General features: G+C 44.1%; 1 protein-coding gene across 1 annotated transcript in view; it reads left to right on the forward strand.

Moving 5' to 3' along the window:
• The window catches only part of LOC120020315 (oxysterol-binding protein-related protein 1-like), a 39749-nt gene extending 25963 nt beyond the window's left edge, over nucleotides 1-13786 (forward strand). The window contains exons 18-28 of the mRNA XM_038963889.1: nucleotides 1027-1102; nucleotides 3178-3312; nucleotides 3459-3556; nucleotides 3759-3941; nucleotides 6017-6124; nucleotides 6334-6423; nucleotides 6538-6664; nucleotides 9613-9729; nucleotides 10649-10772; nucleotides 10896-10986; nucleotides 12451-13786. Coding sequence (XP_038819817.1) covers nucleotides 1027-1102; nucleotides 3178-3312; nucleotides 3459-3556; nucleotides 3759-3941; nucleotides 6017-6124; nucleotides 6334-6423; nucleotides 6538-6664; nucleotides 9613-9729; nucleotides 10649-10772; nucleotides 10896-10986; nucleotides 12451-12553 — 1252 coding nt within the window. The 3' untranslated portion in view covers nucleotides 12554-13786. The remainder of the gene's footprint in view (nucleotides 1-1026; nucleotides 1103-3177; nucleotides 3313-3458; nucleotides 3557-3758; nucleotides 3942-6016; nucleotides 6125-6333; nucleotides 6424-6537; nucleotides 6665-9612; nucleotides 9730-10648; nucleotides 10773-10895; nucleotides 10987-12450) is intronic.
• The last annotated feature ends 219 nt before the right edge of the window (nucleotides 13787-14005 follow it).

Below are 14005 nucleotides of genomic sequence, written 5' to 3' on the forward strand. Positions count from 1 at the left end.
CTCATTTTTTTAATTGATACCTCAATGTGTAATCCCACAAGTGTACGATAAATCCTTGATTATGTGATTTAAGGCTTGATTTGACTCAAGAGAAAATGTAGATGTCTATGGGAACTGAATGAAGCTGTAGAGTGAGTAAGTGTAGCTAGTTAAAGTACGAATCAGTTTCTTTAGCGTAACATGTTATGGCGTGTTGTGGAGCCGGCAGAAGTACTGCTCCACCATGCTCCATTGGCCTGCTCATTCCACTGTTAAGAGAGAAGGGTTAGGATTTAGTCCCACAGGCCTCCTCTTTCCTCTCCCTTCATCTCCTGCTGCGTTCGCTGTGTGTAGCTGCTTCACTGCTTATCGCTAAGTAAACACACCGCCTCCCTGAGGCATGCACACCTGGTCTACGGGCTGGCCGCAATGCACACACAAACACCGACAGGAACATGCAAACACTCCCATTCATTCATGGGTATTGCCTGAGGCTTGACCGCAGCAGGTACAGTTAGCTAATTAGCTGCCAGGTTACTCTGTTTCTAAATAGTAGGTCAAGCCATCACTGATGTTCCAGATAAGGTTAATGTACAGCTGTACTCTCTGCATAACTAAACAATGGCTTACTTTTGTGTATTCCAAACACAGTTCCTCTCCATGAACAAAGATGGCCAAGAGCATCACATAAAACCAAGGGTACTTGCTTAATTGCAAATACTTAGAAAGTAAACACGCCTCACCAACAACATGATACCACTATCTGATTTAATGATAGCCTGGCCTTAGAGCATTGTTGAGACATAGGAGGAAGAGAGCCGTGCCTTATCTATGAAGTAGCTATATATAGGAAATATGCTACTGTAAGAGAATCTGGCTTAAACCCCTCATTAATTACTCTGTCACCAAAGTCCTTTTTTTTTTCTTTTTTTTTTGCTCGTTCAATTCTCTGGGACCAGGCTAATTGTCTGCATCCATATATATTCAGTGGGATTACCCCATTTAGATTTGACCTAATTGTTTGTCTGTTTCTTTTCTATCCGACAGAACGTCTTTACCGGCACCCATGTTCTCCAGGAATGACGTCAGCATCTGGAGCATCCTGAAGAAATGCATCGGCATGGTGAGAATTCATTCTCATTATTCATTTAAAGAAGGGTACTGCATTGGCACAACCCAAAAGCACAGGAGCTGGATAAAAATGAATCTGGCTGGGCAAAGAAAGACAGGGATGTTAGTTCACTGTTTCCTGCACCCCCCCCCCAAAACGTGAGCAAACATGCCTTTCTCTCTGCCAAGAATTCAGCTACAAACATTACATTTGTCATTTAGCAGATGCGTACTGGTCCCCCATGGGAATCAAACCCACAACCCTGGCGTTGCAAGCACCATGGCTCTACCAACTAAACCACACGGGATAGATGTATTTTCTGCTGGGTTTTTTTCCTCTGTATTTTCTCTTTACACTTTGTTCAATCTGCCGCTTCTTTAATGTGGATTTGTGCTGTGTTAGTGGGAAATACTGCTGACCTGAGAATGTGTCCTTGGGCCGACTTACCGGCTAATGAGTTACTGTAGTTACTGTAGCTATGGAGAGATTTAGCTGCCTTGTTATAGCTTGTATTTATTTGTGACTATCTAAGCACAGGTCTATGATGTGAAAGACCCTGTCATCAGTAGTGGTCTGTAGGGATCCTAATACCCTTTTTCCACTTTCTGGATGATTTTTAATTGGATGATATAAGCTCTACACTTCCTGTAATTCCCCTAATTAAAACGGTGTAATGATTCCCATCTGTGGCTCAAATGGCAACCTATTCTCTATGTAGGGTGGTTGTTCCACGAAAAGAGTGCCTTTTGCATCCCTTTGATATTTTGAAAAGAAATTGTGCACCAATATTGAATTTTAAAAGCCGGTTATATTAAATGAAATGCCGTAGACCATATGGAGAATTCAATAAATCTGATTTTAAAATATGAATAAAGACTAGCTGAAATCCAGTTTTCACCATCATTGTAAAGCCCTAGTTATTTTGTTGCTTTGTCAGTCATTTCTGAAGATGATTATTTAATGTGATTAGTGAATCATTTATGTCTGTCCCTCATTTTTAAGGTCAACCATGTTACATGAACTGGACTTTTTCTTTTAAATATTTTTTTCTAATGAAACATTGAACATCTAATAGTCAAATAAATCATAGTGTAAAAGCAGGTGAACTGGTTCTTCTCTTTTTGGCCATTTTGTGGTGGGAAACTGACTGGGTCGAGCATAACACGTCAACCCTGAAATGTTTTTAACAATCATTTTTTTGTTTTTGGAAGCTTGCATTCAGTCCCTGTTGCACACAACAAGCTTCCATTCCCCATCACAAAAGGGGATTTATGGCTGATTTTAAGACGAAATCGTCAACCCTGTTACTTTATTTGGCACTTAATAGGCACTTACTATAGTTTTTTATTTGATTTAACCTCTTGGGAAGGGAAAACATGTTTTTATGAAGTTGAACATGTGCTCTTTATGAAAGAATGTCCGTTTTTTTGTTGTTGACCAAGTTACACTTCTCAAGGCACCGAATTGGTGGAACGGCATCAGTGCAATACTTTGACTAGGGCCCCTTGACCAGAGCCCTAATGGGGGCGGTAAAAAGGGCGGTACCAGGGCGGTAAAAAGTAGTGCCCTACATAGGAAATGGGGGGCCATTTGGGACACAGCCCTGGTGTAGGGGCAGACACCGATGGCAATGGAGAAACTACCATAACTATGTGTGTGTACTCTGTGGGTTTAAATTAGTTAGATCCAAGGTAAACCATTGTTTTAACCCAGGGTTGCTAATGAAATGTGGGCCTTTTTACTGACACTGCAGAGACCAGTCGGTACTGGTGTCAAACAGTGTTCCGGACTGGGATCTAGACTAGCGCTTATTGCTGATGTTACTTCACACCTCTGTCATCGAAACACAATTATGTCAGCTTTATAGGGACTTCCACCCTATTACCAATGTCCTGTAATTGTCTCAAGTACTTTCAGTCTATTGCACTCTCTAATCACTATAATGCCAATGTCCTATCATTGTCTGATATTACTGTATAATATAATACAGGTATGTCTGTGTGGGCTGTGGATGAACTTCTTTGCTTGTGTGTTTCCTTACCTCTCTCTCTCTATGACTCTTCTCCTCTTTGTCTCTCCTCTCCCAGGAGCTGTCTAAGATAGCCATGCCAGTAATCTTCAACGAGCCCCTGAGTTTTCTTCAGCGGCTGACAGAGTACATGGAGCACACGTATCTCATCCACCAGGCTAACGCTGCCACAGACTCCATGGAGAGGATGAAGGTATTTTGCGCACGTCATCATCCTCTCTCGTATAGACACGTGCGTGAGTTTTCACTCACAATCACCGCTGTAGTACATACTCTTTTGGCTGTGCTCATCTACAGCTACTGACGTTACACATTTCTGATCATCTATGATGGTTTCAGTGTGTGGCAGCATTTGCTGTGTCTGCTGTAGCATCACAGTGGGAGAGGACTGGAAAACCCTTCAATCCACTTCTAGGAGAAACCTATGAGCTGATCAGGTTAGACATATTACTGTAGTTGATGTTTAGCTTGACTGTTCTGTATGTGTTGTGAGATGGTGGTTACTACTAGTGGTACTAGTTTGACTCAAGACGTCACCAAAATACATTTGAATCCTTAAGTCAGATGTCTCAAGACATCTGAAGATGGAAGGTGATGGCTAAGTATGGTCCATTAACCCCCTCCCTCTTGTCCCCTCAGAGAGGACCTAGGGTTCAGGTGGATGTCGGAGCAGGTGAGCCACCACCCACCTGTAAGCGCCTTCCACGCCGAGGGCCTGCAGGAGGACTTCCTGTTCCACGGCTCCATCTACCCCAAACTCAAGTTCTGGGGAAAGAGTGTGGAGGCAGAGCCTAAAGGCATCATCACCCTGGAGCTGCCCAAGTAAGTCTGGAGATGAGATTCCCTCCACAGTGTACATGTACACGGAACAAAAATATAAACCCAACATGTAACGTGTTGGTCCCCTGTTTCATGAGCTGAAATGTTCCATACACACAAAAAGCTTATTTCTCAGAATTTTTTTACACAAATTTGTTAACATCTTTTTTAATGAGCATTTCTCCTTTGCCAAGATAATGCATCCACCAGACAGGTGTGGCATATCAAGAAGCTGATTAAACAGCATGATCATTACACTGGTGCACCTTATGCTGGGGACAATAAAAGGCCACTCTGAAATGTGCAGTTTTGTCACAGCACAATGCCACAGATGTTTTGAACGAGCGTGCAATTGGCATGCTAACTGCAGGAATGTCCACCAGAGCTGTTGGCAGATCATTTAATGTTAATTTCTCTACCAGAAGCCGCCCCCAATGTCGTTTTTGAGAATTTGGCAGACATAAGTTACAAACAACGAACACAATTGCATTGTGACGAGATCCTGAGGCCCATTGTCGTGCCATTCATCTGCCGCCATCACCTCATGTTTCAGCATGATAATGCACAGCTCCATGTCGAAAGGATCTGTACACAATTCCTCAAAGCTGAAAATGTCACAGTTCTTCCATGGCCTGCATACTCACCAGACATGTCACCCATTTAGTATGTTTGGGACGCTCTGGATCGACGTGTACGACAGCATGTTCTAGTTCCCGTCATTATCCAGCAACTTCACACAGCCATTGAAGAGGAGTGGGACAATGTTCCACAGGCCACAAACAACAGCATGATCAACTCTATGCAAAAGAGATGTGTCAAATGGTGGTCACACCAGATACTGACTGGTTTTCTGATCCACGCCCTGACTTTTTTTAAGGTATCTGTGACCAACAGATGCATATCTGTATTCCATTCATGTGAAATCCATAGAATAGGGCCTAATGAATTTATTAAAATTGACTGATTTCCTTACATAAACTGTAACTCAGTGAAATTGTCGCGTTTTACATTTTTGTTCAGTGTAGCTTTCCCTCCCTGAGAGTTTGCCTTTGAGTTTCCTTGATTTGGCCTTTATCTCCCAGTAAATATAGCAATACATACACTACCATTCAAAAGTTTGGGGTCACTTAGAAGTGTCCTTGTTTTTTAAAGAAAAGCACATTTTTTGTCCATTTAAAATACATAAAATTGATCAGAAATACAGTGTAGACATTGTTGATGTTGTAAATGACTATTGTAGCTGGAAACGGCAGATTTTTTATGGAATGTCTACATAGGCGTACAGAGTATGTGGAAGTCCCATTATCAGCAACCATCACTCGTGTGTTCCAATGGCACGTTGTGTTAGCTAATCCAAGTTTATAATTTTAAAAGGCTAATTGATCATTAGAAAACCCTTTTGCAATTATGTTAGCACAGCTGAAAACTGTTGTTCTGATTAAAGAAGCAATAAAACTGGCCTTAGACTAGTTGTGTATCTGGAGCATCAGCATTTGTGGGTTCGATTGCAGGCTCAAAATTGCCAGAAACAAATAACTTTCTTCTGAAACTCGTCAATCTTCTGAGAAATGAAGGCTATTCCATGCGAGAAATTGCCAAGAAACTGGAGATCTCGTACAACGCTGTGTACTACTCCCTTCACAGAACAATGCAAACTGTCTCTAACCAGAATAGAAAGAGGAGTGGGAGGCCCCGGTGCACAACGGGGCCTCCCACTAATGATCAATTAGCCTTTTAAAATGATAAACTTGGATTAGCTAACACATTTACAACATTAACAATGTCTACACTGTACTTCTGATCAATTTGATGTTATTTTAATGGACAATTTTAATTAATTTTTTTCAAAAGCAAGGACATTTCCAAGTGACCCCAAACTTTTGAACAGTAGTGTATATTCTAGCAATAGAGCTATTCTGAGAGCTTTTTTCTGAAGCCTGGATGAAACGAATTAATTCATGTTGAAGTTTGAAGGACATTTGAATCTCCGTCAAGTAGTTTGGTATGAGTTGGCATCTCTAAGTTGACGTAGTTGGTGATCGGTTATCTGCTGTGACATGTTCTCTCTTTCTCTGCAGATATAATGAAGCGTACACCTGGACAAACCCCACCTGCTGTGTCCACAACATCATCGTGGGCCAGCTGTGGATCGAGCAGTATGGCAATGTGGAAGTGATCAACCACAAGTAAGGGAGACTCCCTCGCCGTGTGTGCAGTAGTCTGGATCCACGTTTGTTTCCAGTTGATTGAGCAATGTAACAGAACTGGGACAGTTACTTGCCTTTGCAAAGCCGACAGACTGAGCAGCAAAATGGTGGTTGTTTGAAAGCATTGTCTGGCTGTGGGGAATAGTGAAAGAGAATATGTAACTATAAGGCTTGTCTTTCGGTGACAGGACCGGCGAGAGATGCAGCCTGACGTTCAAACCATGTGGTATGTTTGGCAAGGAGCTGCACAAAGTGGAGGGCTATATTCTGGACAAAAGGTACTTGCTTGTTAATTTTTTTTCCACCAACTGTTTTACTGTATCAAGATGATTTATATGTTAGCAATCAGAAAAGCCGAACCGCTCATTTTGACTGTGTCTGTGTGCGTGCAGCAAAAAGAAGCTCTGTGCCATATACGGTAAATGGACTGAGTGCTTATACACTGTGGACGCCGCCACCTTTGATGCTCACAAGAAATCTGACAAGAAGAACTCAGAGGAGAAGAAAAGCAACAAGCAGGTACTGGATGCTCACTAATCCAAAATATTCCAAATCAAAAACAAGGGTGGTTATGTAACTATCATATCCTTTGCTGAGTAAAATAAGCAACTAGGCAAGTCAGTTAAGAACAAATTCTTATTTTCAATGACTGCCTAGGAACAGTGGCAGAACGACAGATTTTTACCTTGTCAGCTCGGGGATTCGATCTTGCAACCTTTCGGTTACTAGTCCTACGCTCTAACCACTAGGCTACCTGCCGCCCATAGACAAAATCTATAACGGATCCTTACCTTAACCAAACCCCTAACCCTCAACCTTATCTAACCAATTTGACATTTCAATATCGGTTTGCACGTCAGTGTTTTCCCTAAAGCAAAGTGTTAGGTGCAAAAATTAAATAAACCTCATTTTAATCTGTCAGCATGATTTAATTTGAAACTTTTCTTCAACAAAGTATATGATAATGAGGTGGTTATTTGACTAGAGTTTAGTAAACTGACCAATACATAAATAGTTGCCTGGAAAATGTTGCACGCTTTCGCACCATGAAAATACGGCACAAAATGTATAATTTTGCTCCATGCTCATGAATGAGTGCTGAGTGACGATAATGGCGCCGGAGGGGATGGCTGCCGTTTTATGGGCTCTTAACCAACCGTACTATTTTGTTTGTTTTTTCACATTGTTTGTAACTTATTTTGTACATAATGTTTCTGCTACCGTCTCTTATGACCGAAAAGAGCTTCTGGACATTAGAACTACGATTACTCACCTTGAATTGAATGAAGAATTTTTCTTTAATGAGATGGACGAGAGAGATTTACTCCAGACACCTGAACAGGACCTCATCCCCGTCATTTGCAGGAGAAAGAGACAGAGGTTTCGCAGAAGGAGATCGGGGTGCCTTGTGAGGATTAGGCGACGAGTGGCTAATCTGCCGTTGCCATCGGTACTATTGGCCAACGTACAATCACTGGATAATAAAATGGACGAACTAAAAGCACGTATACCCTACCAACGGGACATTAAAAACTGTAATATCTTATGTTTCACCGAGTCGTGGCTGAACGACGACGTGAATAACATACAGCTGGCGGGTTATACACTGTACCGGCAGGATAGAACAGCAGCCTCTGGTAAGACAAGGGGTGGCAGGTTATACACTCTACCGGCAGGATAGAACAGCAGCCTCTGGTAAGACAAGGGGTGGCGGGTTATACACTGTACCGGCAGGATAGAACAGCAGCCTCTGGTAAGACAAGGGGTGGCGGTCTAAGTATATTTGTAAACAAACAAGCTGGTGCACGATATCTAATCTGAGCATAATTCTATCCTCCTAATTCTATGTTTCAAGCAGACCACCCTAGTCCCTGTGCCCAAGAACACCTGCTTAAATGACTACCCCCATGTAGCACTCACGTCTGTAGCCATGAAGTGCTTTGAAAGGCTGGTCATGGTTCACAACACCATTATCCCAGAAACCCTAGACCCACTCCAATTTGCATACCGACCCAACAGATACTCCACACTGCCCTTTCACAACTGGACAAAAGGAACACCTATGTGAGAATGCTATTCATTGACTACAGCACAGGGTTCAACACCATAGTGCCCTCAAAGCTCATCACTAAGCTAAGGACCCTGGGACTAAACGCCTCCCTCTGCAACTGGATCCTGGACTTCCTGACGGGCCGCCCCCAGGTGGTAAGGGTCGGTAACAACACATCCGCCACGCTGATCCTCAACATGGGGGCCCCTCAGGGGTGCGTGCTCAGTCCCCTCCTGTACTCCCTGTTCACTCATGACTGCACAGCCAGGCACGACAACACCGTCATTAAGTTTGCTGATGACACAACAGTGGTAGGCCTGATCAATGACGAGACAGCCTATGGGGAGGAGGTCAGAGACCTGACCGTGTGGTGCAAGGACAACAACCTCTCCCTCAACGTGATCAAGACAAAGGAGATGATTGTGGACTACAGGAAAAGCAGGACTGAGCACGACCCCATTCTCATCGACGGGGCTGTAGTGGAGAAGGTTGAGAGCTTTAAGTTCCTTGGCCTCCACATTACCAACACACTAACATGGTCCAAGCACACCATGACAGTCGTGAAGAGGGCATGACAAAACCTATTGCAACTCAGGAGACTGAAAAGATTTGTCATGGGTCCTCAGATCTTCAAAAGGTTCTACAGCTGCACCATCAAGAGCATCCTGACGGGGTGCATCACTGCCTGGTATGGCAACTGCTCGGCCTCTGACAGCAAGGCACTACAGAGGGTAGTGCGTACGGCCCAGTACATCACTGGGGCCAAGCTTCCTGCCATCCAGGACCTCTATACCAGGCGGTGTCAGAAAGGCCCTAAAAATTGTCAAAGACTCCAGCCACCTTAGTCATAGACTGTTCTCTCTGCTACCACACAGCAAGCAGTACCGGAGCGCAAAGTCTAGGTCCAAGAGGCTTCTAAACAGCTTCAACCTCCAAGCCATAAGACTCCTGAACAGCTAATCAAATGGCTACCCAGGCTATTTGCATTGCCCCCCCTCTTATGCTGCTCTCTGTTATCTATGCATAGTCACTTTAATAACACTACCTACATGTACATATTACCTCAATTACCTTGACTAACCGGTGCCCCCGCACATTGACTCTGTACCGGTACCCCCTGTATATAGTCTCGCTATTGTTATTTTACTGCTGCTCTTTAATTATTTGTTACTTTTCCTTTTGGGGGGGGGGGTATTTTCCTTAACTGCATTGTTGGTTAAGGACTTGTAAGTAAGCATTTCACTGTAAGGTCTACACCTGTTGTATTCGGTGCATGTGACAAATAACATTTGATTTGATTTATTTAAGAAATCTTTACACTCGTTTTGGAGTGAGGACCCTTGATATGACCCAATAAGTAGCTATTGTAGTTGCATACCTGTTTGAAGGTTGCATGTCCCCCTGTCTGTCCCTCCAGACCAGTGTAGACGAAGAGCCAGAGGAGATGCCCCTGCCTGATGGAGACACGGTCCAGGTCATCCCAGGAAGTGAGCTCATCTGGAGGATAGCCCCCCGACCAGACAACTCTGCAGAGGTGAGAGGGGAGGAGAGGCAGGTGAGAGGGGAGGAGAGGCAGGTGAGAGGGGAGGAGAGGCAGGTGAGAGGGGAGGAGAGGCAGGTGAGAGGGGAGGAGAGGCAGGTGAGAGGGGAGGAGAGGCAGGTGAGAGGGGAGGAGAGGCAGGTGAGAGGGGAGGAGAGGCAGGTGAGAGGGGAGGAGAGGCAGGTGAGAGGGGAGGAGAGGCAGGTGAGAGGGGAGGAGAGGCAGGTGAGAGGGGAGGAGAGGCAGGTGAGAGGGGAGGAGAGGCAGGTGAGAGGGGAGGAGAGGCAGGTGAGAGGGGAGGAGAGGCAGGGGAGGAGAGGGGAGGAGAGGCAGGGGAGGAGAGGGGAGGAGAGGCAGGGGAGGAGAGGGGAGGGGAGAGGGGAGGAGAGGCAGGTGAGAGGGGAGGAGAGGCAGGTGAGAGGGGAGGAGAGGCAGGTGAGAGGGGAGGAGAGGCAGGTGAGAGGCAGGTGAGAGGAGAGGAGAGGCAGGTGAGAGGGGAGAGGAGAGGCAGGGGGTCGGGGAGAGGCAGGGGGTCCGGGGAGAGGCAGGGGGTCCGGGGAGAGGAGAGGCAGGGGGTCGGGGAGAGGAGAGGCAGGGGGTCGGGGAGAGGAGAGGCAGGGGGTCGGGGAGAGGAGAGGCAGGGGGTCGGGGAGAGGCAGGGGGTCGGGGTCAAGGAGATGCAGGGGGTTGGGGGAGAGGTGAGGCGAGGGCGGAAGGGGAGGAAAGCAGGTCTGGAGGATAGCTCCCCGACCAGACAACTGCAGGGATCACAGGGATGAGAGAGTACTGTATTGGAGGAATTACTAAGAGGCAGATATCTGGATTTACTGTTGATATTTTTAACCTTCTTGAGTGATTGAACTGGTTGTCAGTCATTGATTTGTAGACCCTTCCCCCTTTCTCTCTTTGGTAGTTCTACGCCTTCTCCACGTTTGCCATGCAGCTGAATGAGCTGGAGGAGGGCATGAAGGGGGTCCTGCCCCCCACAGACTGTCGACTCAGACCTGACATCAGAGCCATGGAGAAAGGAGACATAGGTATAGTTATATAGAGCATCGTGTTGTTGTCAATGATCCACATCTGGTGTCCAGCAATTCAACAAGCATTTTGTCAATGAATCAAAATATTTTGATACGTTGAAATATTTCTGTGTTTCTCAGATTTGGCAAGTGCAGAGAAGAAGAGGGTAGAGGAGAAACAAAGACTGGCCCGGAAAAATCGCTCCAAATCAACAGAGGAATGGAAAACAAGGTGAGTGATTGGGTCTTCTCTCTTCCGCCATGGAACTCCCCTCTGATTCTGCTGTGCAACACCCTCATTTAGTGCTGAACAATTAGTGATTTTTGAGGTCGGTTCGGTTTCCATTCGATTATTTAAAAAATGATCACGGTTTACAATTTCGGGTTTCGATTATAACTAATTTTACAATAAATGCACTATGTATTATGTGGGTTGAATGCTGTAACACAGAATAAACAATTAAAAAGTCCCATGATGGCAGTGACTGCTCATTACTGCTCATCACTTATTAACCATCATTGACTTTACTTTAATAAAACATTTCAGTTGTTGTGTATATTACGTTACATAGATATTGTTTTATTTGATGACTTTATTATTTCATTCCAAGTCATCTCACCTCTGTAGAGCTGCTGCCTATGCTGTCTGACACAATCACTATTTTATTAATGTTTCAAAGTACATTAAATAAGACATACTGTTATGACTGCTGAAAACCAACTATCAATCACTTAGATCATGTACAGTATTTTCAGGTAGAGATACCCCACTAAGCAACTGCTCGCTATCCCTCTCGATCTTGCATTCTTCTGTCTCTTCTCTCTCCGTGTCTGCCCCACACTAACCTAACAGGCTAGACAAGTAGGCGCGCAATGGATTATGGTCATTGTAGTTAATTACCACATGTTCTGTGCTAAACTATATAGAATATTGGCCTGTTGGAAACTACAACTCTCTACTACATTGCATAGTTCAGGCTTGATCTAATTTATCTCCAGAGAAACTGCGCAAAAATTTTACCAAATGGAATTCAAATAATTGTACGGATGTTGGTTAAATCATTAAAAAATAACACAAAAAAACAACAATTTCGGTTAATCGCTCAACACTACTCTCATTGGATGTATGCTAGCGCTTATGCTAGATCTGCTTTGCTAATTGTCACCCATTTGTGTAATCCTGTGCTATGTTATGCTCTTCCCCTGTGTTGTCATTGAGAAGGAACCCAGCTCTTGGCCCCAGGTTTGGCTCTGCTTGTCTGCTGTGGCTTTTGGTTGTTGTTGTGGTTCACTGTTTGAGTGCTGCACTATACCGGCTTCCTCAAGACAGCTTTGGAACTGTAGTAAATGCATTGATTCAAACACTGATCATACACCTGTACAACCTGAGTACAGTTGACTCCTGATAAGTACATATTGAATATGCTAAAATAATTGCAGTGAAATTCACCTTTCCTGGATATTTGCATGCTATAGTTTGCATGAATTCACGAAAACCTAAGCTATATAGAGAAAAATAACATTTTCAATGGTTTGTTAAACCCCACGATCAGGAGTCAACTGTACTGTATTCTGTTTGTGTGGCTTTGTATTTATCACAATCATGTCAAACACCCTATGCCTGGATATATCTGTGCCTGAACACTCATTTTATGTCCGTTTATCTGACTCGGTTCCTCTCGTTACTCTCATATAGGTGGTTCCACCAAGGCTCCAACCCCCACATCAAAGCTCAGGACTGGCTCTACTCCAATGGCTACTGGGAACGGAACTACTCCCTGCTGCCTGATATTTACTGACCTACAAGACACACATCTCTATCTGTACACAACTCAACTGTCTCTGCTGTTTTTCATATTCAGGCTGGAACTTCAGACCTGCTCTGGTCCTATATATGGTAAGGCTATTATTGGGAATTGACTGACCGCAAAGGCAACAACCATTCAGTAGTCCCCAAATATTATCTCTTATCGCAGCCTATGTCTCACTCAAAGCACAAGGGTGAAGTCCTCATGAGCCTGTAAGCTATGGTCATTGACCAGTGTATAGAATTATAATAAAACTATAGGGTGTAAGCTGCCGTTCATTTTAACAAATGGGAGTGTTTTGAATGGCGTGAGTTGAATGCAGTATGTCTCCAAAACACGTTGCGCTCAGTGCTGTTACTTACGAATGTGTGCAGCTACATTATCGTTCTGATACAGTGTCAATTTATGGAAAAATAGAGCTTTCAAATAGTGTGTGAAATAGGCGTGTTCCAACTTCCTGCGGTCGCTGCTATAGGCTACCAAACTAAGCTGTCATTATGACACATTTGATCTGCTTCGACCTCTCTAACTATGACTGGGGAAATTCTACATGTTTGTACATATTATTGGATAGAGGTCTTCCATTCTTCTGAGCTGTAATACAATGCAGTCCTCTATAAATAACATAGCATCTTAAATTCATAGAGGAGAATAACTACTGTACTTAGAAGTATGGCTTTCTTCAATGACACTTGAGAGAACTTATTTAATCCAAGTTTGACCACTTGGCTCTATGTGAAGATATATTTATCTGTATGCAGAAGTTTCCTCTATAGTAAAAATGTAATTCAGGATATTCTGAGAGGCAGCCCTCGCACACTGAATACACATACAGCACATGCACCACTTTGACTATGCATTAGCTGCACTACACCCACAGACACACAGTAAGGCTGTGTCCAAATGACACCCTATTTCCTACATAGCACACTACTTTTGACTTGAGCCCTATGGGGGAATGGGGTGCCATGTGGGAGACAGCCACTGTTCAACACACTCATGCACTGCATAATATTCATCTCCTTGGTTGTGAATAGCTGCTGCTGTAACCTCTGTAAATTGGTAGGTAGGTAGGATTATCACGTAATACATGGCAGTACAGTAGACTGGGCCTATCGCCCCCTCTGAATGCACGTTTTTTTCTAGGGGCTACTCTCACTTTGTGTATAGCACATTACAGAATAAAGATCATTTCTATTGTTGCTAAATAAAAACGTAATGTTACCTTAGGGTGTTTGTGTCGTTTCTTATTGCCACCACCCTCACTCACTGTGTATCCTTGTAGCATTATGTAAGTTGTGGACTGAATTCCCCGCATAATACTAACATGGGTGAAGGTAGGCCTAGTGATTCCTCATGTGGGTAAGGCTAGGGCGGAGGTGTGTCTCTGTGTTAACAGCAGCTGGTGCGCAATCTCTAATGTTAAGGAAGTCTTGAGTTTTT

Source organism: Salvelinus namaycush, chromosome 25 (assembly GCF_016432855.1).
Source record: "Salvelinus namaycush isolate Seneca chromosome 25, SaNama_1.0, whole genome shotgun sequence".
Lineage (NCBI taxonomy): Eukaryota > Metazoa > Chordata > Actinopteri > Salmoniformes > Salmonidae > Salvelinus > Salvelinus namaycush.